The following is a 22,151-nucleotide window of genomic DNA, read 5'->3' on the forward strand; positions in this document are numbered from 1 at the left end:
TTCATCGCTGTTCAAGCAACATTTATTTGCACATTAACATTATTGTGTTCATTCTTTTATGATTATTTAGTCTCATAATACTTTGTGTGATACTTGTTCAGGGATAATTCATTATTTGCGATTAAAATTGTTATTAGTGTTTATTGTGTTTTTATTGTGTTCTTTTTCATGTGCTATTAGATAAGAGAAAATAATCCAGTCATGATAGAGGAGTTGGCCGAAAGAGACCTATTCGGATTCAGAGGAATCAGCTGCTCAGTTTGTGGGAAATGTTTTAAACAAAAGATTCACCAGACAGGCACATGCCCAAAAAATATATAGATTTTTTTAACAGTTGTGGCGGTAAACCTGCTGGTTTTGATGAAAGTTTTAGCAGCAATAAAACTGGAGCACTAGAGTCTTGAAACATTTCTGGCAAAAGTAAAACACCAGAGTAAGAATGTCTTTTTTAAAACATTTAATAGAATTTGTTTTCCCAAGGATATAGCTTAAATTATTATTATTTAGAGGCAGAAAACTCAGATGGGCTTATTTATTTAAAGCCTCCACCTAAAATGTCACAGTTGTAAGAAAGTAATAAATTGATAATTGAAAAAAACATATGTATAACATCAACAACAATTTGTAATGACAAAAACAAAAATAATATAAAAACAAAAATATGAACATGATATAAAAGCATATTTGTGTCTGAAAAAGAATTTAAACAGCAGTTAAATGGGCTTTTAGACATATTTTGAAACATTTTATGAAAATGGAGTTCTTTGCCAGATGGGAAAAGGTATTCCATAATTTAACAACAAATTGCATGGAAAGTCTTGGAGGATGAAGATCTAAAGATTGACGCGTTGGATAGGAGTGAACCTGAGAATTACATTTAAAATAAGTCTTAAAGGGCTCTGGAAAGTTTTCATGATCTTTTAACGTGCCAGTTCGATTGTATGCATGCTGCTTTTTAAAAGTCAATAAAATAAGTTTCTTTGGATAATATACTTATCCAATTTAAGCATTTTTAACATGATACAATGAATTGATATGTTGCATTTTAGGAATGTAGTTCAGAATACATACAGCACAAATTCCATCCAAAAAAAGTTACAAAGTATAACAGTAATCTCATTCAAAATCGAAACATTTTTATTTAAAATTTGTGATTTAAAAAAAAATGTCCGTTATACTAGGCGGGTTGGCATTCCCTGATTCCAATTTGGTACAGTAAAAAGGCATTCAATTAATGTCATGAACACATGAGGACCTGGTTTTCAAGGATGGAGTCGAGTTTGCTGATAACAATTTGATTAACTTATTTTATTGGCTTTCAAAAAGCAGCATGAATACAATCAAACTGGCATTTTGGAAGATTTTAGCGTCCCATAATTCCAAATTAGTACAGTAAAGAGGCATGGATTTCATATCATGAACCCATGGGGACCTGGTCTTCAAGGATATAGTGAAGTCTGCTGATAACAATTTGATTTACTCCTTTTATTGGCTTTTAAAAAGCAGCATGAATACAATTGAATGGCTACTTTGAAGTCATCCAGCTGCGCGATAAACGGGCTACCGTAAAGTGCAATGTAACTGCGCACAAACATTTGAAGTGGAGATGGCGTGACCGCAGTGGGTCACAGCAGTGAGGCAAACCAGGAAATGCCTTAAGCTGCATTCTACCAAAGATTCCAACAGGGGGCGCTGAAGAAGGTTGCAGAAGCTTTAGAGTCTTATCTATCTAAATACAAAATGAGTCAACTTCTTACTTGTTTTATTACCTCAGACAAAATTCTCTTGACAACACTATGGTCTCAATCGCTAGTAAAAAATCTTCTTCAAGACAATATGATGTTAATTATGTAAATAATGGTCCAATTTAGAAGCACTATGTCCATTATTTATATACAGTCTATGCTGAGGACACTAATTGTTGAAGTTTTGGAACGGAACATATTTATTTAATTTCTTGCTTAATCTATGACTTAAATTGCTCAACAGTCAGTGATCTACAGGTTTTGTATTTTGCGCATTATAATGTGCCACACTTCTTCAATACTACCTGCAGTCTTTTCCTTCAAAGTCATGCTGTTGTAACAGGTGCAAAATGTGCCATGGCATTGTCTTGCTGAAATAAGCAAGGACATCCCTGTAAAAGATGTTGTCTGGACGGCATCATATGTTTTTTTCAGCATTTGTGGTGCCTTCACAGCTGTGCAAGTTACCCATGATGCCATATGCCACAAATACTTTCTATTTCTCTTAGTTTACAATTGAGTGAATATCAAAAAAGATAAGCAGAGTATCGTATTCTGTTTTGTTTACATAGAATTCCAACTATTTATGAATAAGGGTTTTAGATGAGTCAGTAAAAAGGTTGATTGTTTAGGTACACTTGCTATACCATCATCTGTTATACCATCATCTGTCCGCTAGGTGGCGGTAATGCGACTGTACGTTGGTTTGCTAAACGCCAAAAAACTCAAGAAGAAGATGTTCCTCTTCAGCAGTCTGGTGCCTAACATGATTAGAAATCAATGCAGAGGTGTGGAGAAAGTGTGTTTGAGCTCCAACAGTGTTACTAGCAGAGCCTCTGGATGTGAAGCTTCATCGGCCAGATTAGACTTTGTGCTTCACACTTGTTTTCTGAATGTTTTGCCTCTGACCAAGGCCGCTTTAATGCACGGGCTTACCTGGGCTGAAGCCCAGGGGCCTCCCAAGTTAAGGGGCCTCCCATGATGAGCTGAAAAGGTCACATTGTTTTGTAACTTGTCAGGTTTTCTGTCAATCACTCTAATCGCACGTTACGTCACTCAATGTAACGTAACTTACGTGGCTGCTGATTGATCTAAATAAAGGGTGACCCACGTGCCCCCATAGCCTATGGCGGGTGGGCTTACCTATCAGAATGTCTATAGTTAGTTCTGGGGCGTGTCCCTCTATGACTGTCAATCAAAGATTGAGTGGAAAAATTAAGCACCAGAGGTAGGTCGCTGTCCCACACACCGGAGGGAGCGGAGTAAGACGTGCAGGCCGCGAAGGCCGCGCAGGTGGATGTAGCGGGAGAGGAGCAGGGGACCGCCCGCAGCAGTGGAGGGGAGGAGGAGGGGGGAGCACACGAGCCCCAGAGAGAGGACCAGGCTGCAAACCAGTCAGGGGGAGACCGAGACGAGTCAGATGACCCGTACAACAGTGACCCGGGCCGCTGGGGAAACAACAATGACCCAAAAGTGCGCGCTTTTAGGGCGAAAATGGGACCGGAGTCCTGTCAAAATAAAGACGCTAACGTGTCAGCATCGGAACGCCAGCATAAACAGCAGAAGATTTTTCTCAAAAATGCATTTTAAACGCAAACTGAGTAACGGAGAGTGTGTGCCCAGAGAATGGCTCTGTTATTCACCATCAGCAGGTACTGCGTTTTATAGCTTGTGCAGGTTTTAAACTGTTGTGGTTGTCAGTGGTGGAAAAAGTATTCAGAGCCTTTACTTAAGTAAAAGTACTAATACCACACTGTGAAATTACTCCACTACAGTAAAAGTTCTGCATCCAAATCTTACTGAAGTAAAAGTAGAAAAGTATCAACATCAAAATCTACTTAAAGTATGAAAAGTAAAAGTACTCGGGTTATGCAGAATGGACCCACTATGATTGTTTTATATATTCTAAATATATTATTACATTATTTGTTTTGGTGATTTAAAGTATGCAGTGTTTTAATTTTGTAAAGATTGGGCTCACTTAATTACTTAATATACTGTTAAAAGATTTAATTAAGAAAACGTATAATCACTTTACATTGATCATATTATGTTAAATCTCGACCTGAAAAGTAACTAAAGCTGGCAGCTAAATCCTAGAGTAAAAAGTACAATATTTGCCTAAAAATGCAGTGGAGTAGAAGTAAAAAGTTACATAAAATGGAAATACTCAAGTAAAGTACAAATACCTAAAAATTGTACTTAAGTACAGTACTTGAGTAAATGTACTTAGTTACATTCCACCACTGGTGGTTGTGCATTGTTTTTGAAATGCATATTTGCTTAGATGTTTGTCTAGATTATACTGCAAATCTTCTATTAATGTTGCTCAGTTTAATCTTTTTGGTACCTGCATTAGGCCATGGTGCTGAATGGAGTGTGTTTGTGTGTCTTTGTAGGTGCATGTGATTGTTCACAGGGCCCACTGAGGCCAGAGAAGAGGCTCCTACTTTGATCTGTTGCTTTTCTTATGCTTATGCTGTTGTTATTAAGTTAATAAGTTATTGTTTGTTTGATTGTGTGTTTGTGCAGACAGGTGATGGATGGTGATATCATCATAACATTGTTTAAAATCATCCTTTCATACATTTTGGTTTTATTATCACCATAAGTTGCTGTGTGTGGTTGTTAAATAAAGTGTCTTGTGTTTATTCTCAAGTGGGCTCAGTGATATGTTAATAACAATATTATTGTGTTTTCTGACTCAAAGAGGGGAAACTCACTGTTGTATGTCTCGAAAGAAACTAATGCATTTTGTGACGTAGATTACCTAGATATCACACTTTTTTTTAAATGAGACTCTATAAATCGAGGGGATGGGGGGCCTACAAATCTCTCAGCCCCGGGGCCTAACATTAGGTTAAGGTGGCCCTGCCTCTGACTCATCTCCTACAAAGCTATCGGAGTTAGCTTAGCATGCTAGCTGTAAACAGACAGTCAGAGTGACTGACGGAGAGCAAACCGCGTTTTTAACTGAGTTCTTGTGGAGAAAACGTTTCTGTCAGTGTGTGGAGATGTCCAAAGGTGAAATGCTGAGAGTCTTGGTGAAGCAGCGAATAACTGCGGCTGCTGAAGAGATATTCGGGCTGTTTGAAAGAACGATAACAGAGTACGAGGAGGAACTGAGTCGGTCAAAAGAGGAGAACAAGCGACAACAGAAACTACTGGACGCTGTTTACAACCCTCAGCTTCGGCTACACAGAGCAGGTTGGTCCACTTTATTTCCCTTTCTCTCTCTGTTTACTCTCAGTTCACATACTGACCTCTGATCTGACCAACAATACGACCGGAGAGCGGCTTTATTCGGACCTTTACGGCAACAGCAGGCAGTTGAAATGTTGAAATGTTTGTGCCTTTATTTCGCTTCTTTTCTCACATTTCACTAACTATAAAAGTAAAGCACTGCTCGGACTGTTTATTGACTTTAACCAGGTATCACAATCATTACTGAACTGTTTGTTTCGTATTTTAAATTTAGCAGATACGAGATGCTTATTGTGTCATTGTTGATGAGATTGTAGTGGCACTTGAGGGAATCTGAAGTTGTTTTGAACTCGTTGTGGTGCCAGAAATGAGATCTTGCAAAAGGTTTGCTGTCCCTAAATGCTTTCTATTTCCGTGGGTGATCAGCTGTGCAGGTGACGTCACAACAAACAAACACACACACACACACACACACACACACACACACACACACACACACACACACACACACACACACACACACTATTACACATGAAAATTGGCTACAACAGAGATAACACCTAAGAAAAAGAGTTGGCTTCTTTGCTGTATGTTTTAGTCAGCATAGTTGTTAGTGTACATCTTTACATGGAACCCATTAAACAGATAAAGCAATTATTATTCAATTTAAGATTGCAATTTTGGTTTGTTTGTATCAACCATATTGGGGTAGGCGTACACCCCATTTGCATACAGTTTTATTTGTGTTTCAATGTCTCCTGCAGATGTCCAGCAGCTGTTGGTACATAAAGAAGAAATTCCCTCAGAGCAGCAGGACTGGAGCTCCAATCTGGACCAGAAGGACCCAGAGCCCCCACAAATTAAAGAGGAACAACAAAAGGATCTCTGGATCAAACAGGAGGGAGAGCAGCTTGCAGAGCTGGAGGAGGCTGATTTCACCAAGTTCTCCTTCACTCCTGTCCCTGCCCCTGAGCCCTCACAGCTTCATCAAATTGAACAGATGAAAACAGAAGCTGATGGAGAGGACTGTGGAGGACCAGAACCAGCCAGGAACTTGGATCCAGATTCACATTTACAACCAGATGCTGAAGACAGGTCTAGAGACTCTTCTGAACCTGAGACTGATGACAGCGGTGATTGGATAGAGAGCAGAGATTCCCAGTCAGGTTTAAAATCTTTGAAAACTGTTGACATTCCTAATAGAACTGATGAGAAAGCATTCAGCTGCTCAATGTGTGAGAAAAGATTTGCCAAGAAGACACAGCTGACGACACACATAAGATGTCATACTGGAGAGAAACCTTACAGCTGCTCAGTGTGTAGTAAAAGTTTCACTGTAAGCGGAAACCTGGTGAGACACATGAGAATCCACACAGGAGAGAAACCTTACAGCTGCTCAGTGTGTAGTAAAGGTTTCACTGTACGTGGAAACCGGGAGATACACATGAGAATCCACACAGGAGAGAAACCTTTCAGCTGCTCAGTGTGTAGTAAAGGTTTCACTGTACGTGGAAACCGGGAGATACACATGAGAATCCACACAGGAGAGAAACCTTTCAGCTGCTCAGTGTGTAGTAAAAGTTTCACTGTAAGCGTAGCCCTGGTGAGACACATGAGAATCCACACAGGAGAGAAACCTTACAGCTGCTCAGTGTGTAGTAAAGGTTTCACTGAAAGAGGAAACCTGGAGAAACACATGAGAATCCACACAGGAGAGAAACCCTTCAGCTGCTCAGTGTGTGGTAAAGGTTTCACTGAAAGAGGAAACCGGGAGATACACATGAGAATCCACACAGGAGAGAAACCCTTCAGCTGCTCAGTGTGTGGTAAAAGTTTTGTGCACAAATGGAGTCATAAGATTCACATGAAGACTCATACAGGACAGAAACCCTTCAGTTGTTCATTGAACACATGAAAACACATGAAAAATCACACAGAGGAAATCTACCCAGGTTGGGCTTTCGTTACAAAAGATTTCTGCTGCATCAACAGAGAAAACAACATAAATGTGCTAGTCGTCAGTCCTCAGAGCTTCATCATACTAAACAAAAAAAAAAACAGGGAAAAGAGAGCAAACCGGTATATTGCTGAACTCCACTGGGCAACTTTCATCGCTGTTCACTCACCTCTTTAACCTTTCCTTGAGGTTGGGGAGCATCCCTTATCTATGAAAAACATACTACGTCACATGATGACTCATACAGGAGAGAAACCTTTCAATTGCTCAGTGTGTAGCAAAAGATTTATTCGGAAGGCTGTTGCTGTCAGTCCTCACAGCTTTATTAAGGTCAAAATGTGAACAGAGAGTCCAGCCAAAACTACTTATCTTAAATGAGCATCAGGTTTAATTACACGAAGACTACTTTTACAACTTTTTGATATGATGACATTGGCCTAAATTACAATAAAAGACCTAGCCTCTGTCTCCCTAACTTGCTGTTTTATTTTCTGTTCATGCCAGTGTGCCTCATTAATGTTTATACACAGACTTGTGCAAGGTTATAAAAGGGTTCAGGTGAATATGCTTTATGTCAGTAAGTCATTATTTTAAAGTTTTTGTGCCCATCAAACAAGTCACTCATATACCAGTTTTTTTAGGTGTTCTTGTAAACCAACCTTACTTTAAAGCAACATTTATTTGCTCATTAACATTATTGTGTTCATTCTTTTATGATTATTTAGTCTCATAATACTTTGTGTGATACTTCTTCAGGGATAATTCATTATTTGCGATTAAAATTGTTATTAGTGTTTATTGTGTTCTTTTTTTATGTGCTATTAGATAAGAGAAAATAATCCAGTCATGATAGAGGAGTTGGCCGAAAGAGACCTATTCGGATTCAGAGGAATCAGCTGCTCAGTTTGTGGGAAATGTTTTAAACAAAAGATTCACCAGACAGGCACATGCCCAAAAAATATATAGATTTTTTTAACAGTTGTGGCGGTAAACCTGCTGGTTTTGATGAAAGTTTTAGCAGCAATAAAACTGGAGCACTAGAGTCTTGAAACTTTCTTGATCTTTTAACGTGCCAGTTCAATTGTATGCATGCTGCTTTTTAAAAGCCAATAAAATAAGTTTCTTTGGATAATATACTTATCCAATTTAAGCATTTTTAACATGATACAATGAATTGATATATTGCATTTTAGGAATGTAGTTCAGAATACATACAGCACAAATTCCATCCAAAAAAAAAGTCACAAAGTATAACAGTAATCTCATACAAAATTAAAACATTTTTATTCAAAATTTGTGATTAAAAGAAAATGTCCGTTATACTAGGGGGGTTGGCATTCCCTAATTCCAATTTGGTACAGTAAAAAGGCATTCAATTAATGTCATGAACACATGGGGACCTGGTCTTCAAGGATGTAGTGAAGTCTGCTGATAACAATTTGATTTACTCCTTTTATTGGCTTTTAAAAAGCAGCATGAATACAATTGAATGGCTACTTTGAAGTCATCCAGCTGCGCGATAAACGGGCTACCGTAAAGTGCAATGTAACTGCGCACAAACATTTAAAGTGGAGATGGCGTGACCGCAGTGGGTCACAGCAGTGAGGCAAACCAGGAAATGCCTTAAGCTGCATTCTACCAAAGATTCCAACAGGGGGCGCTGAAGAAGGTTGCAGAAGCTTTAGAGTCTTATCTATCTCAATACAAAATGAGTCAACTTCTTACTTGTTTTATTACCTCAGACAAAATTCTCTTGACAACACTATTGGTCTCAATCGCTAGTAAAAAATCTTCTTCAAGACAATATGATGTTAATTATGTAAATAACAGTCCAATTTGGAAGCACTATGTCCATTATTTATATACAGTCTATGCTGAGGACACTAATTGTTGAAGTTTTGGAACTTTATACTTTATAATGTGCCACACTTCTTCAATACTACCTGCAGTCTTTTCCTTCAAAGTCATGCTGTTGTAACAGATGCAAAATGTGCCATGGCATTGTCTTGCTGAAATAAGCAAGGACATCCCTGTAAAAGATGTTGTCTGGACGGCATCATATGTTTTTTTCAGCATTTGTGGTGCCTTCACAGCTGTGCAAGTTACCCATGATGCCATATGCCACAAATACTTTCAATTTCTCTTAGTTTACAATTGAGTGAATGTCAAAAAAGATAAGCAGAGTATCGTATTCTGTTTTGTTTACATAGAATTCCAACTATTTATGAATAAGGGTTTTAGATGAGTCAGTAAAAAGGTTGATTGTTTAGGTACACTTGCTATACCATCATCTGTTATACCATCATCTGTCCGCTAGGTGGCGGTAATGCGACTGTACGTTGGTTTGCTAAACGCCAAAAAACTCAAAAAGAAGATGTTCCTCTTCAGCAGTCTGGTGCCTAACATGATTAGAAATCAATGCAGAGGTGTTGAGAAAGTGTGTTTGAGCTCCAACAGTGTTACTAGCAGAGCCTCTGGATGTGAAGCTTCATCGGCCAGATTAGACTTTGTGCTTCACACTTGTTTTCTGAATGTTTTGCCTCTGACTCATCTCCTACAAAGCTATCGGAGTTAGCTTAGCATGCTAGCTGTAAACAGACAGTCAGAGTGACTGACGGAGAGCAAACCGCGTTTTTAACGGAGTTCTTGTGGAGAAAACGTTTCTGTCAGTGTGTGGAGATGTCCAAAGGTGAAATGCTGAGAGTCTTGGTGAAGCAGCGAATAACTGCGGCTGCTGAAGAGATATTCGGGCTCTTTGAAAGAACGATAACAGAGTACGAGGAGGAACTGAGTCGGTCAAAAGAGGAGAACAAGCGACAACAGAAACTACTGGACGCTGTTTACAACCCTCAGCTTCGGCTACACAGAGCAGGTTGGTCCACTTTATTTCCCTTTCTCTCTCTGTTTACTCTCAGTTCACATACTGACCTCTGATCTGACCAACAATACGACCGGAGAGCGGCTTTATTCGGACCTTTACGGCAACAGCAGGCAGTTGAAATGTTGAAATGTTTGTGCCTTTATTTCGCTTCTTTTCTCACATTTCACTAACTATAAAAGTAAAGCACTTCTCGGACTGTTTATTGACTTTAACCAGGTATCACAATCATTACTGAACTGTTTGTTTCGTATTTTAAATTTAGCAGATACGAGATGCTTATTGTGTCATTGTTGATGAGATTGTAGTGGCACTTGAGGGAATCTGAAGTTGTTTTGAACTCGTTGTGGTGCCAGAAATGAGATCTTGCAAAAGGTTTGCTGTCCTTAAATGCTTTCTATTTCCGTGGGTGATCAGCTGTGCAGGTGACGTCACAACAAACAAACAAACAAACACACACACACACACACACACACACACACACACACTATTACACTATTACACGTGAAAATTGGCTACAACAGAGATAACACCTAAGAAAAAGAGTTGGCTTCTTTGCTGTATGTTTTTGTCAGCATAGTTGTTAGTGTACATCTTTACATGGAACACATTAAACAGATAAAGCAATTATTATTCAATTTAAGATTGTAATTTTGGTGTGTTTGTATCAACCATATTGGGGTAGGCGTACACCCCATTAGCATACAGTTTAATTTGTGTTTCAATGTCTCCTGCAGATGTCCAGCAGCTGTTGGTACATAAAGAAGAAATTCCCTCTGAGCAGCAGGACTGGAGCTCCAGTCTGGACCAGAAGGACCCAGAGCCCCCACAAATTAAAGAGGAACAACAAAAGGATCTCTGGATCAAACAGGAGGGAGAGCAGCTTGCAGAGCTGGAGGAGGCTGATTTCACCAAGTTCTCCTTCACTCCTGTCCCTGCCCCTGAGCCCTCACAGCTTCATCAAATTGAACAGATGAAAACAGAAGCTGATGGAGAGGACTGTGGAGGACCAGAACAAGCCGGGAACTTGGATCCAAATTCACATTTACAACCAGATGCTGAAGACAGGTCTGGAGACTCTTCTGAACCTGAGACTGATGACAGCGGTGATTGGATAGAGAGCAGAGATTCCCAGTCAGGTTTAAAATCTTTGAAAACTGTTGACATTCCTAATAGAACTGATGAGAAAGCATTCAGCTGCTCAATGTGTGAGAAAAGATTTGCCAAGAAGACACAGCTGACGACACACATAAGATGTCATACTGGAGAGAAACCTTACAGCTGCTCAGTGTGTAGTAAAAGTTTCACTGTAAGCGGAAACCTGGTGAGACACATGAGAATCCACACAGGAGAGAAACCTTACAGCTGCTCAGTGTGTAGTAAAGGTTTCACTGTACGTGGAAACCGGGAGATACACATGAGAATCCACACAGGAGAGAAACCTTTCAGCTGCTCAGTGTGTAGTAAAGGTTTCACTGTACGTGGAAACCGGGAGATACACATGAGAATCCACACAGGAGAGAAACCTTTCAGCTGCTCAGTGTGTAGTAAAGGTTTCACTGGAAGAGGAGCCCTGGTGAGACACATGAGAATCCACACAGGAGAGAAACCTTACAGCTGCTCAGTGTGTAGTAAAGGTTTCACTGAAAGAGGAAACCTGGAGAAACACATGAGAATCCACACAGGAGAGAAACCTTACAGCTGCTCAGTGTGTGGTAAAGGTTTCACTGAAAGAGGAAACCGGGAGATACACATGAGAATCCACACAGGAGAGAAACCCTTCAGCTGCTCAGTGTGTGGTAAAAGTTTTGTGCACAAATGGAGTCATAAGATTCACATGAAGACTCATACAGGACAGAAACCCTTCAGTTGTTCATTGAACACATGAAAACACATGAAAAATCACACAGAGGAAATCTACCCAGGTTGGGTGTTCGTTACAAAAGATTTCTGCTGCATCAACAGAGAAAACAACATAAATGTGCTAGTCGTCAGTCCTCAGAGCTTCATCATACTAAACAAAAAAAAAACAGGGAAAAGAGAGCAAACCGGTATCTTGCTGAACTCCACTGGGCAACTTTCATCGCTGTTCACTCACCTCTTTAACCTTTCCTTGAGGTTGGGGAGCATCCCTTATCTATGAAAAACATACTACGTCACATGATGACTCATACAGGAGAGAAACCTTTCAATTGCTCAGTGTGTAGCAAAAGATTTATACGGAAGGCTGTTGCTGTCAGTCCTCACAGCTTTATTAAGGTCAAAATGTGAACAGAGAGTCCAGCCAAAACTACTTATCTTAAATGAGCATCAGGTTTAATTACACGAAGACTACTTTTACAACTTTTTGATATGATGACATTGGCCTAAATTACAATAAAAGACCTAGCCTCTGTCTCCCTAACTTGCTGTTTTATTTTCTGTTCATGCCAGTGTGCCTCATTAATGTTTATACACAGACTTGTGCAAGGTTATAAAAGGGTTCAGGTGAATATGCTTTATGTCAGTAAGTCATTATTTTAAAGTTTTTGTGCCCATCAAACAAGTCACTCATATACCAGTTTTTTTTAGGTGTTCTTGTAAACCTACCTTACTTTAAAGCAACATTTATTTGCTCATTAACATTATTGTGTTCATTCTTTTATGATTATTTAGTCTCATAATACTTTGTGTGATACTTCTTCAGGGATAATTCATTATTTGCGATTAAAATTGTTATTAGTGTTTATTGTGTTTTTATTGTGTTCTTTTTATGTGCTATTAGATAAGAGAAAATAATCCAGTCATGATAGAGGAGTTGGCCGAAAGAGACCTATTCGGATTCAGAGGAATCAGCTGTTCAGTTTGTGGGAAATGTTTTAAACAAAAGATTCACCAGACAGGCACATGCCCAAAAAATATATAGATTTTTTTAACAGTTGTGGCGGTAAACCTGCTGGTTTTGATGAAAGTTTTAGCAGCAATAAAACTGGAGCACTAGAGTCTTGAAACTTTCTTGATCTTTTAACGTGCCAGTTCGATTGTATGCATGCTGCTTTTTAAAAGCCAATAAAATAAGTTTCTTTGGATAATATACTTATCCAATTTAAGCATTTTTAACATGATACAATGAATTGATATATTGCATTTTAGGAATGTAGTTCAGAATACATACAGCACAAATTCCATCCAAAAAAAAAGTCACAAAGTATAACAGTAATCTCATACAAAATTAAAACATTTTTATTCAAAATTTGTGATTAAAAGAAAATGTCCGTTATACTAGGGGGGTTGGCATTCCCTAATTCCAATTTGCTACAGTAAAAAGGCATTCAATTAATGTCATGAACACATGGGGACCTGGTCTTCAAGGATGTAGTGAAGTCTGCTGATAACAATTTGATTTACTCCTTTTATTGGCTTTTAAAAAGCAGCATGAATACAATTGAATGGCTACTTTGAAGTCATCCAGCTGACGATAAACGGGCTACCGTAAAGTGCAATGTAACTGCGCACAAACATTTAAAGTGGAGATGGCGTGACCGCAGTGGGTCACAGCAGTGAGGCAAACCAGGAAATGCCTTAAGCTGCATTCTACCAAAGATTCCAACAGGGGGCGCTGAAGAAGGTTGCAGAAGCTTTAGAGTCTTATCTATCTCAATACAAAATGAGTCAACTTCTTACTTGTTTTATTACCTCAGACAAAATTCTCATGACAACACTATTGGTCTCAATCGCTAGTAAAAAAATCTTCTTCAAGACAATATGATGTTAATTATGTAAATAATGGTCCAATTTAGAAGCACTATGTCCATTATTTATATACAGTCTATGCTGAGGACACTAATTGTTGAAGTTTTGGAACGGAACATATTTATTTAATTTCTTGCTTAATGTATGACTTAAATTGCTCAACAGTCAGTGATCTACAGGTTTCGTATTTTGCGCTTTATAATGTGCCACACTTCTTCAATACTACCTGCAGTCTTTTCCTTCAAAGTCATGCTGTTGTAACAGGTGAAAAATGTGCCATGGCATTGTCTTGCTGAAATAAGCAAGGACATCCCTGTAAAATATGTTGTCTGGACGGCATCATATGTTTTTTTTCAGCATTTGTGGTGCCTTCACAGCTGTGCAAGTTACCCATGATGCCATATGCCACAAATACTTTCTATTTCTCTTAGTTTACAATTGAGTGAATATCAAAAAAGATAAGCAGAGTATCGTATTCTGTTTTGTTTACATAGAATTCCAACTATTTATGAATAAGGGTTTTAGATGAGTCAGTAAAAAGGTTGATTGTTTAGGTACACTTGCTATACCATCATCTGTTATACCATCATCTGTCCGCTAGGTGGCGGTAATGCGACTGTACGTTGGTTTGCTAAACGCCAAAAAACTCAAGAAGAAGATGTTCCTCTTCAGCAGTCTGGTGCCTAACATGATTAGAAATCAATGCAGAGGTGTTGAGAAAGTGTGTTTGAGCTCCAACAGTGTTACTAGCAGAGCCTCCGGATGTGAAGCTTCATCGGCCAGATTAGACTTTGTGCTTCACACTTGTTTTCTGAATGTTTTGCCTCTGACTCATCTCCTACAAAGCTATCGGAGTTAGCTTAGCATGCTAGCTGTAAACAGACAGTCAGAGTGACTGACGGAGAGCAAACCGCGTTTTTGACGGAGTTCTTGTGGAGAAAACGTTTCTGTCAGTGTGTGGAGATGTCCAAAGGTGAAATGCTGAGAGTCTTGGTGAAGCAGCGAATAACTGCGGCTGCTGAAGAGATATTCGGGCTGTTTGAAAGAACGATAACAGAGTACGAGGAGGAACTGAGTCGGTCAAAAGAGGAGAACAAGCGACAACAGAAACTACTGGACGCTGTTTACAACCCTCAGCTTCGGCTACACAGAGCAGGTTGGTCCACTTTATTTCCCTTTCTCTCTCTGTTTACTCTCAGTTCACATACTGACCTCTGATCTGACCAACAATACGACCGGAGAGCGGCTTTATTCGGACCTTTACGGCAACAGCAGGCAGTTGAAATGTTGAAATGTTTGTGCCTTTATTTCGCTTCTTTTCTCACATTTCACTAACTATAAAAGTAAAGCACTTCTCGGACTGTTTATTGACTTTAACCAGGTATCACAATCATTACTGAACTGTTTGTTTCGTATTTTAAATTTAGCAGATACGAGATGCTTATTGTGTCATTGTTGATGAGATTGTAGTGGCACTTGAGGGAATCTGAAGTTGTTTTGAACTCGTTGTGGTGCCAGAAATGAGATCTTGCAAAAGGTTTGCTGTCCCTAAATGCTTTCTATTTCCGTGGGTGATCAGCTGTGCAGGTGACGTCACAACAAACAAACACACACACACACACACACACACACACACACACACACACATTATTACACGTGCAAATTGGCTACAACAGAGATAACACCTAAGAAAAAGAGTTGGCTTCTTTGCTGTATGTTTTAGTCAGCATAGTTGTTAGTGTACATCTTTACATGGAACCCATTAAACAGATAAAGCAATTATTATTCAATTTAGGATTGCAATTTTGGTTTGTTTGTATCAACCATATTGGGGTAGGTGTACACCCCATTAGCATACAGTTTTATTTGTGTTTCAATGTCTCCTGCAGATGTCCAGCAGCTGTTGGTACATAAAGAAGAAATTCCCTCAGAGCAGCAGGACTGGAGCTCCAGTCTGGACCAGAAGGACCCAGAGCCCCCACAAATTAAAGAGGAACAACAAAAGGATCTCTGGATCAAACAGGAGGGAGAGCAGCTTGCAGAGCTGGAGGAGGCTGATTTCACCAAGTTCTCCTTCACTCCTGTCCCTGCCCCTGAGCCCTCACAGCTTCATCAAATTGAACACATGAAAACAGAAGCTGATGGAGAGGACTGTGGAGGACCAGAACCAGCCGGGAACTTGGATCCAAATTCACATTTACAACCAGATGCTGAAGACAGGTCTGGAGACTCTTCTGAACCTGAGACTGATGACAGCAGTGATTGGATAGAGAGCAGAGATTCCCAGTCAGGTTTAAAATCTTTGAAAACTGTTGACATTCCTAATAGAACTGGTGAGAAAGCATTCAGCTGCTCAATGTGTGAGAAAAGATTTGCCAAGAAGACATATCTGACGGGACACATAAGATGTCATACTGGAGAGAAACCTTTCAGCTGCTCCATTTGTGATAAAAGATTTGTGAGAAAATCACATCTGAACTATCACACGATGACTCACACAAAAGAGAAACCTTACAGCTGCTCAGTGTGTGGTAAAGGTTTCACTGGAAGCGGAGATCTGGTGAGACACATGAGAATCCACACAGGAGAGAAACCTTACAGCTGCTCAGTGTGTGGTAAAGGTTTTACTGTACGTGGAAACCGGGAGATGCACATGAGAATCCACACAGGAGAGAAACCTTTCAGCTGCTCATTGTGTAGTAAAGGTTTCAATGGAAGAGGAGACCTGGAGAGACACATGAGAATCCACACAGGAGAGAAACCTTTCAGCTGCTCAGTGTGTAGTAAAAGTTTCACTGGAAGCGGAGACCTGGTGAGACACATGAAAATCCACACAGGAGAGAAACCTTACAGCTGCTCAGTGTGTGGTAAAAGATTTTTGCAAAAAGGGAATCTTAAGATTCACATGAGGATTCATACGGGACAGAAACCCTTCAGTTGTTCAGTGTGTGGTCAAGCATTCAAACATAGCTCAAGTCTAGGGAGTCACATGTGGAATCATAGAGAGAACGTCAAATATATACAGAACACTTGAAAAATCACACAGAGGAAAATCCGTCCTGTTTGGGTGTTTGTTCCAAAAGATTTTTGCTGCATCAACAGAGAAAACAACATAAATGTGTAAGTCGTCAGTCCTCAGAGCTTCATCATGCTCAAAAAAACGGGAAAAGAGAACAAAACCGGTTTTGTTGGCCTCCACTGGGCAACTTCCAGCGCTTTTCTCTCACCTTTTTACCCACGTCATAAGTGGCATATGACATATTATTTATTTTAGCAACCACCTTTTAGTATTTTAGCATTTTTTGTTGCCTTTTTTTATCACATTTTCTGATGAGTTTCTTAATGCCTATGATCCATTGTTAATTTTCTTTCACAATAAAGGTTACAAGTTGAGAAATTGTCTGTGAGCTTTGTTGAGTTTTGTTATGAGTGATTTTTTTTCTGCTACTGATTAATAAAAAACAACAAATTTGACATTATCTGAACTAAGCATCAATATTTAAGAAGTACATCATTTGATTATTTTTATAATAAAATTGAAAAAGTTGTACTTTTTATCTAACCACTACTCCCTGTATGGGAATGATGGTAAATATCGTCTCTTCAGTTGGGAATAATGAGATCATTTTATAGAATAAATATATTTAATTTTAGTAGGATTCTCATCAAGTTGCAGTGGAACTGGATATTGCTCTTCCAAGATCAGCATGTTGGCAAGACATCCTGCTTGAGATCCTTCACAATAAGGGTTTGGTTATCTCCTTCCTTTGGGTTTCTGAGCATGTAGGAGTAGATGGAAATGAGAATACAGACATTTTGGTAAAAAAATGTAAACAACAGATAATTGATGATCAAGTACAGAAGGCAAAATCAATCATAAAGGACCATTTGTGAAAGATCTGGCAAGAATACAAGGATTGAAGTGACAGGGAAACATCTATAAAATATTTTTAAAAACATGTTTTGGAGTCCAAGAGAAGAGGTGACCATCTCACGTCTCAGGTTAGGAAATGCAAGACTAAACCAGAACCTCCATAGAATAAGAAAGCAACATTTTCAAGCTTTTCTTTAATTACTTGCTTCTATTTAATCCTTTGGGGTTTATGATCACGCTTGCGTGACCAGATAATGTGGCTTTTTTCAAAGCGCCGTCACAAAAAACGAGGTCACATGGAGCAAGGACTTGAAACTTTCTCCAGTTTTTGGTTTGACGTTCTGAGGTCATGTAAATACGTAAGCTTCCATATGTAAAACCAAATATGTGATCGTTTTAATTTGATAGTACAAAAATATGTATTCAAGGGTAAAAGTAGGATGGGACGAGGCAGGCGTGACATTTTGCAAAAATGGAATAAAAGGGGTCTAATCATCTAACACTGTTCCTATAAATAAACATGTTTTTATGGTATATATTTTTTTGTGTGTATAGTTTTATAATATTTGAATTTTACCTTTATATGTACATATTTGCAACCTATGTTTCCATTTTTCAGGTCCGAAACAGTTCATTAAGCATATTTGTGGTTTTTATTGTCATAAATAGTATCATTTTACTTCATCTGAAGTTGTGCTAAGAAAGTACCAAATACCAAACATGGATATAGTAATTTATGTGGTATATCGGGTATATCAGACCCCGAAACGGGACTAAAAAAGAGAATCTAGTTTTTCCCCTGCTATACCACCATCTGTCCGCTAGGTGGCGGTAATGCGACTGTACGTTGGTTTGCTAAACGCCAAAAAACTCAAAAAGAAGATGTTCCTCTTCAGCAGTCTGGTGCCTAACATGATTAGAAATCAATGCAGAGGTGTTGAGAAAGTGTGTTTGAGCTCCAACAGTGTTACTAGCAGAGCCTCTGGATGTGAAGCTTCATCGGCCAGATTAGACTTTGTGCTTCACACTTGTTTTCTGAATGTTTTGCCTCTGACTCATCTCCTACAAAGCTATCGGAGTTAGCTTAGCATGCTAGCTGTACACAGACAGTCAGAGTGACTGACGGAGAGCAAACCGCGTTTTTAACGGAGTTCTTGTGGAGAAAACGTTTCTGTCAGTGTGTGGAGATGTCCAAAGGTGAAATGCTGAGAGTCTTGGTGAAGCAGCGAATAACTGCGGCTGCTGAAGAGATATTCGGGCTGTTTGAAAGAACGATAACAGAGTACGAGGAGGAACTGAGTCGGTCAAAAGAGGAGAACAAGCGACAACAGAAACTACTGGACGCTGTTTACAACCCTCAGCTTCGGCTACACAGAGCAGGTTGGTCCACTTTATTTCCCTTTCTCTCTCTGTTTACTCTCAGTTCACATACTGACCTCTGATCTGACCAACAATACGACCGGAGAGCGGCTTTATTCGGACCTTTACGGCAACAGCAGGCAGTTGAAATGTTGAAATGTTTGCATTGTTTGTGCCTTTATTTCGCTTCTTTTCTCACATTTCACTAACTATAAAAGTAAAGCACTTCTCGGACTGTTTATTGACTTTAACCAGGTATCACAATCATTACTGAACTGTTTGTTTCGTATTTTAAATTTAGCAGATACGAGATGCTTATTGTGTCATTGTTGATGAGATTGTAGTGGCACTTGAGGGAATCTGAAGTTGTTTTGAACTCGTTGTGGTGCCAGAAATGAGATCTTGCAAAAGGTTTGCTGTCCCTAAATGCTTTCTATTTCCGTGGGTGATCAGCTGTGCAGGTGACGTCACAACAAACAAACAAACAAACAAACAAACAAACACACACACACACACACACACACACACACACACACACACACACACACTATTACACGTGCAAATTGGCTACAACAGAGATAACACCTAAGAAAAAGAGTTGGCTTCTTTGCTGTATGTTTTAGTCAGCATAGTTGTTAGTGTACATCTTTACATGGAACACATTAAACAGATAAAGCAATTATTATTCAATTTAAGATTGCAATTTTGGTTTGTTTATATCAACCATATTGGGGTAGGTGTACACCCCATTTGCATACTGTTTAATTTGTGTTTCAATGTCTCCTGCAGATGTCCAGCAGCTGTTGGTACATAAAGAAGAAATTCCCTCTGAGCAGCAGGACTGGAGCTCCAGTCTGGACCAGAAGGACCCAGAGCCCCCACAAATTAAAGAGGAACAACAAAAGGATCTCTGGATCAAACAGGAGGGAGAGCAGCTTGCAGAGCTGGAGGAGGCTGATTTCACCGAGTTCTCATTCACTCCTGTCCCTGCCCCTGAGCCCTCACAGCTTCATCAAATTGAACAGATGAAAACACAAGCTGATGGAGAGGACTGTGGAGGACCAGAACCAGCCGGGAACTTGGATCCAAATTCACATTTACAACCAGATGCTGAAGACAGGTCTGGAGACTCTTCTGAACCTGAGACTGATGACAGCGGTGATTGGATAGAGAGCAGAGATTCCCAGTCAGGTTTAAAATCTTTGAAAACTGTTGACATTCCTAATAGAACTGGTGAGAAAGCATTCAGCTGCTCAATGTGTGAGAAAAGATTTGCCAAGAAGACATATCTGACGAGACACATAAGATGTCATACTGGAGAGAAACCTTACAGCTGCTCCATTTGTGATAAAAGATTTGTGCGAAAATCACAGCTGAACCATCACATGATGACTCACACAAAAGAGAAACCTTACAGCTGCTCAGTGTGTAGTAAAGGTTTCACTGGAAGCGGAGACCTGGTGAGACACATGAGAATCCACACAGGAGAGAAACCTTACAGCTGCTCACTGTGTAGTAAAGGTTTCACTGGAAGCGGAGACCTGGTGAGACACATGAGAATCCACACAGGAGAGAAACCTTTCAGCTGCTCAGTGTGTAGTAAAGGTTTCAATGGAAGAAGAGACCTGGAGAAACACATGAGAATCCACACAGGAGAGAAACCTTTCTGCTGCTCAGTGTGTGGTAAAGTTTTCACCGAAAGAGGAAACCTGGAGAGACACATGAGAATCCACACAGGAGAGAAACCTTTCAGCTGCTCAGTGTGTAGTAAAGGTTTCACTGAAAGAGGAAACCTGGAGAGACACATGAGAATCCACACAGGAGAGAAACCTTTCAGCTGCTCAGTGTGTAGTAAAGGTTTCACTGAAAGAGGAAACCTGGAGAAACACATGAGAATACACACAGGAGAGAAACCCTTCAGCTGCTCAGTGTGTGGTAAAAGTTTTGCGCACAAATGGAGTCATAAGATTCACATGAAGACTCATACAGGATAGAAACCCTTCAGTTGTTCATTGAACACATGAAAACACATGAAAAATCACACAGAGGAAATCTACCCAGGTTGGGCGTTCGTTACAAAAGATTTCTGCTGCATCAACAGAGAAAACAACATAAATGTGCTAGTCGTCAGTCCTCAGAGCTTCATCATACTAAACAAAAAAAAAAAGGGAAAAGAGAGCAAACCGGTATATTGCTGAACTCCACTGGGCAACTTTCATCGCTGTTCACTCACCTCTTTAACCTTTCCTTGAGGTTGGGGAGCATCCCTTATATATGAAAAACATACTACGTCACATGATGACTCATACAGGAGAGAAACCTTTCAATTGCTCAGTGTGTAGCAAAAGATTTATACGGAAGGCTGTTGCTGTCAGTCCTCACAGCTTTATTAAGGTCAAAATTTGAACAGAGAGTCCAGCCAAAACTACTTATCTTAAATGAGTATCAGTTTTAATTACACGAAGACTACTTTTACAACTTTTTGATATGATGACATCGGCCTAAATTACAATAAAAGACCTAGCCTCTGTCTCCCTAACTTGCTGTTTTATTTTTTGTTCATGCCAGTGTGCCTCATTAATGTTTATACCATAGACTGTATATAAATAATGGACGTAGTCACCGTGACGTCACCCATTGGTTTGTGGACTGCCCGTTGGAAGCCTCGAGTTCAGCGTTACACTCGTCGCCATCTTGCGTCGCCATCATGTTTCCGATAGGCGGAGCAGACCATAATTGGACTGTGGCGGAGCGCGAGGGATCTGACGACACTGACTACAGCCTCTCTACACCGGCAACCCGACTGAGAGAAGCCGCTGCTAATTCATGTTAGCATTAACTGGAGCATTAACTGGGATGTTAGTTTTGGCTAGCAAAAAAACAAAAACAAAATGTATCTTTCTTACCTCAGAAAACTGAGCAGCGACTCCTTGAAGTGTCTGTTAGTCCAACCAAACGCTGAACAAGACATTTTTACTGAACAAAACGTTCAAATAAACTGTCATTAAGTGAAAATATAGTGTGAAAGGGTCAAAGTTATGAGACCAAACCGCTAAACGTCCTCTTTTCTATCTATATAACGTTATATATAACTTTATTGACACGTTGCCGTGGATACGCTCTGCTTCTCTCCTGGTGACGGCTCGCCTTGTCAGTGACCTGTCAATCAAAGCTAGAAACGCCCCAAATCATACGATTCTTTATCTTCTATTTTCTTCTAAATGGGGCCATTATTAGAACTATTGACATCAAATTGTCTTGAAGAAGATTTTTTACTAGCGATTGAGACCATAATGTTGTCCCTGAAAAATTTTTCTGAGGTAATAAATCAAGTGAGAAGTTTTCAAATTTAGCACTGAAATGAATGGGCAGATTCCTTTTGCAGCCAAACTTAGCACCCCC

At 39.6% G+C, this 22,151-nt stretch overlaps 1 protein-coding gene across 1 annotated transcript; it reads left to right on the forward strand.

The window, feature by feature from the left end:
- The first annotated feature begins 4,625 nt into the window (after positions 1-4,625).
- On the forward strand, positions 4,626-20,831 carry LOC131982791 (zinc finger protein 91-like). The gene is made up of 10 exons (XM_059347390.1): positions 4,626-4,952; positions 5,714-6,135; positions 6,214-6,688; positions 10,486-10,943; positions 11,013-11,657; positions 14,118-14,195; positions 14,471-14,672; positions 15,406-15,599; positions 18,497-18,770; positions 19,539-20,831. Exons 1-10 carry the CDS (start codon positions 4,760-4,762, stop codon positions 20,741-20,743), a joined length of 4,146 nt encoding a protein of 1,381 aa, XP_059203373.1. The 5' UTR covers positions 4,626-4,759; the 3' UTR covers positions 20,744-20,831.
- Positions 20,832-22,151: the final 1,320 nt, after the last annotated feature.

This window comes from Centropristis striata, chromosome 13, assembly GCF_030273125.1.
Source record: "Centropristis striata isolate RG_2023a ecotype Rhode Island chromosome 13, C.striata_1.0, whole genome shotgun sequence".
NCBI classification, from domain to species: domain Eukaryota; kingdom Metazoa; phylum Chordata; class Actinopteri; order Perciformes; family Serranidae; genus Centropristis; species Centropristis striata.

Bases quoted from the DNA above. Each gene is read 5' to 3' on its own strand.
- LOC131982791 (XM_059347390.1), top strand. From the start codon at position 4,760: ATGTCCAAAGGTGAAATGCTGAGAGTCTTGGTGAAGCAGCGAATAACT. The intron at 6,689-10,485 runs GTGGTAAAGGTT...ACACCCCATTAG, and splicing joins ACCCTTCAGCTGCTCAGTGT to CATACAGTTTAATTTGTGTT. The intron at 18,771-19,538 runs GTTGGTCCACTT...TGTCTCCTGCAG, and splicing joins GCTTCGGCTACACAGAGCAG to ATGTCCAGCAGCTGTTGGTA.